The sequence below is a fragment of the Galeopterus variegatus genome, unplaced genomic scaffold (assembly GCF_000696425.1).
Source record: "Galeopterus variegatus unplaced genomic scaffold, G_variegatus-3.0.2 Scaffold2848, whole genome shotgun sequence".
NCBI lineage: Eukaryota > Metazoa > Chordata > Mammalia > Dermoptera > Cynocephalidae > Galeopterus > Galeopterus variegatus.
This window is the reverse complement of record NW_007728959.1, coordinates 188,688-191,148: the sequence shown is the minus strand read 5'-3', so window position 1 is coordinate 191,148 and position 2,461 is coordinate 188,688. Positions and strand designations below refer to the sequence as shown.

The 2,461-nt window shown below is 63.2% G+C and overlaps 1 protein-coding gene across 1 annotated transcript in view; it reads right to left on the bottom strand.

The window, feature by feature from the left end:
- Positions 1-531: 531 nt before the first annotated feature.
- Positions 532-2,461, bottom strand: part of LYNX1 (Ly6/neurotoxin 1) — a 24,809-nt gene continuing 22,879 nt past the window's right edge. The window contains exons 2-3 of the mRNA XM_008583181.1: positions 1,296-1,415; positions 532-802 (exon numbers count right to left, since the gene is read on the bottom strand). Of these exons, the coding sequence (XP_008581403.1) occupies positions 597-802; positions 1,296-1,415 (326 nt within the window). The 3' untranslated portion in view covers positions 532-596. The remainder of the gene's footprint in view (positions 803-1,295; positions 1,416-2,461) is intronic.

Sequence of the window (2,461 nt, the reverse complement as noted above, 5' to 3'; positions counted from 1 at the left end):
GAAGGGCTTGGTGAGAGCAGGTGCGTCAGGTGGGCATGGCCACCTCCCCACAGGAGCCTCCGCCATCAGCTTTACGGTAAGGCCCACTCAGGGGCTGGAAACGTGGGCAGTGGGGTGCTGCCCAGAGCAGACCCAGATCCTGGATCGCTCTGATGACCTTCCTCCCACCTGGCATGTCCCTGTCCTCCTCAACCCATCCAGATCTCCCCTTATTCCAGGCCCAGCCCCAACTCCCCTCCTCCAAGAAGCCAGCCTGACCTGTCCTGGTGGACGTGGTTTGCCCCCACCGCGTGGCCCCATCTCCTGCTCCAACCTTGTCAGGCCCCCCGCAGACCCCGAGGGTCCAAAGGGCAGACATCTGCCTGTTCTGGTTGGATGTCCCAGGCCTAGTGACCGTCCTTGCTTGTGGGATGGAGCTTAAACCACATCCCAGGGAGAGAGAAGGAGAGACAGACAGGGACAGGGACAGAGTCAGAGACACAGGTGGAAGGCCCTTCTCCCATGCCCAGAAAGGAGACTCGGGAGTCCTGGTACAGGCAGCCACGTGCATTTCTTCAAAGCATCTGGGGCTGGGCTCACAGGGCCAGGTTGGGGCTCTAGAGGCAGAGGCTGCAAAGGGGGACAAGCACAAGGGCGAGGGCCAGGCTGTGGGGACTGCCCAGGGCGGGTGCTCCATCCACGTTGCACAGATCAGTGTTACAGCAGGACACCGGCCGAGTCAGGCCAATGCCGTCCACGTCCGAGGGCTCACACTTGCTGGCGCAGGACCTGGTCACTGTGGAGTCCCCCAGGAAGGGGTACACTGCAGGGCGTGGGAAGCACCAGCTGTCAGGGCGGGTCCTTGACCAAGCCCCAACCCTCAGGCCACCTCAAGCAGGACCTGCTCTGGGGTGGCCCCCCGGATCTCAGTCCCTCCAGGCTGGGTGCTCCTTTCCTCTTTCCTTCCACCAGCATTGGCCAAGGGCCCACTACGTGCCAGGGACACGTGGCTTCTTGCACTGGGATTCTTCCCTTGATGGGACAATTCCTGCCCCCATGTGCTCAGGGAGAGCAAAGCCTGTAAGTGAGCCCAGCTTCTCCAGTGACTCCCAAACAAGGCTGAAGATGCGTTCCATGAAAGGAAGGGAGGGACGGAGGGCAGAGGCATAATTGCTTGGACGGAAAGCCAGTTGTGGAAATGGGTAAGATGGGGGCTGCGCACTGTGTGCTGGGGGCCGAGCTGGCCCGTGGCGACCAGGCTGGAGGTGGCTCTGACCCTGGGAACCCAGCCCTGCCCCACCCAATGCCCGACTGACCGGTCTCCAGGGAGTAGAGTGTGGACTTGCACATGGTTTCATTGGCGCTGCAGGTGGTGACAGTGACACATCTGGACACGTCCATGGGTTCGTCACAGGTGTAGCATTGTAGGGCCATTACTGCAAGAGAAGTGATGGGGGTAAGTCAGGCAGCCCTGCCCCTTCAAATCCCAGAGACAGTGTGCGGGGTGACACTCAGCCCTGCCTTGGAGGCCCAGGTCTGAAGGGGACAATGACAATAGACAGGGTCCAGCTGCCCACCCACCAAAACTCAGGGAAAATGCCAAGAGGCAGAGAGCACCCCTAGGAGAGATGGGCTCAGCCTGTGGGGGCCAGGGTGGTGACAAGACAGCATTGGAGGTGTTCGGGAGGCGCAGGGAGACCAAGGCACTGGTGTCTCCATGGTAAGAGGCACTGCAGGGGTGCGAGGGCCTCGGGTCGGTGGGGCTAGGGGCAGGTCACCCCTCCGCTTCCTCATCAGCAGTGTCCTTCTGGTGAAGGGCTGCTGTGGGGATCAAGTGATCAGGAAAGAGGTCCATGGAGTGCAGGATGGACCCAGCTGCGCCTGGTGTGCCCCAGGTGCCAGCTTAACAAAGGCTGTCCTCTCCCCAAAGGGGGTCTGCAGGCTGGGGGGCCGGCATAAGCACTTCCCTCCTGCTCCAGCGTCCCTGCCCCCAACCACAGGCGCCCACGGGTACAGTGAGCCGCAGGCCTGGCCGGCCCCTGTGTGATGGGGCAGGGCCCCCGTCCTCTCCGGCTCCCTTCGGTTCTCCCTCCGAGGAATGGGCAGAACTGTCTGCCCGGGCCTCTCTCAGACCCACCTCGGGGTGTGCTGGGTGCCTCCCTCCTCCCCATCCCACTGCTGTCCCAGCCTCCCTGGTCCATCTCCCCTACCCAGCTCAAAGCCCTTCCCTGGGTGCCCAAGACCCCCGGACATGGCGCAACCCCCCAGCTGGCACCCAGGGCCTTAGCGGCTGACCCCCGCCCACCTGGCCAGTCTCAGCCTCCTCCCTGGGGACCACGCCTTCCTGACCCTCACTTGAGCCCAGGCCCCATTTGTCCGGAAGGCCCCCTCCACGGTCCGCAGCTTGCTCTCCATCCCTTCCCTTCCTTCCCTCCTTACCTGGGGGTGCGCCGTGACGCCCTGCTTATCGCCCCCTCTGAGG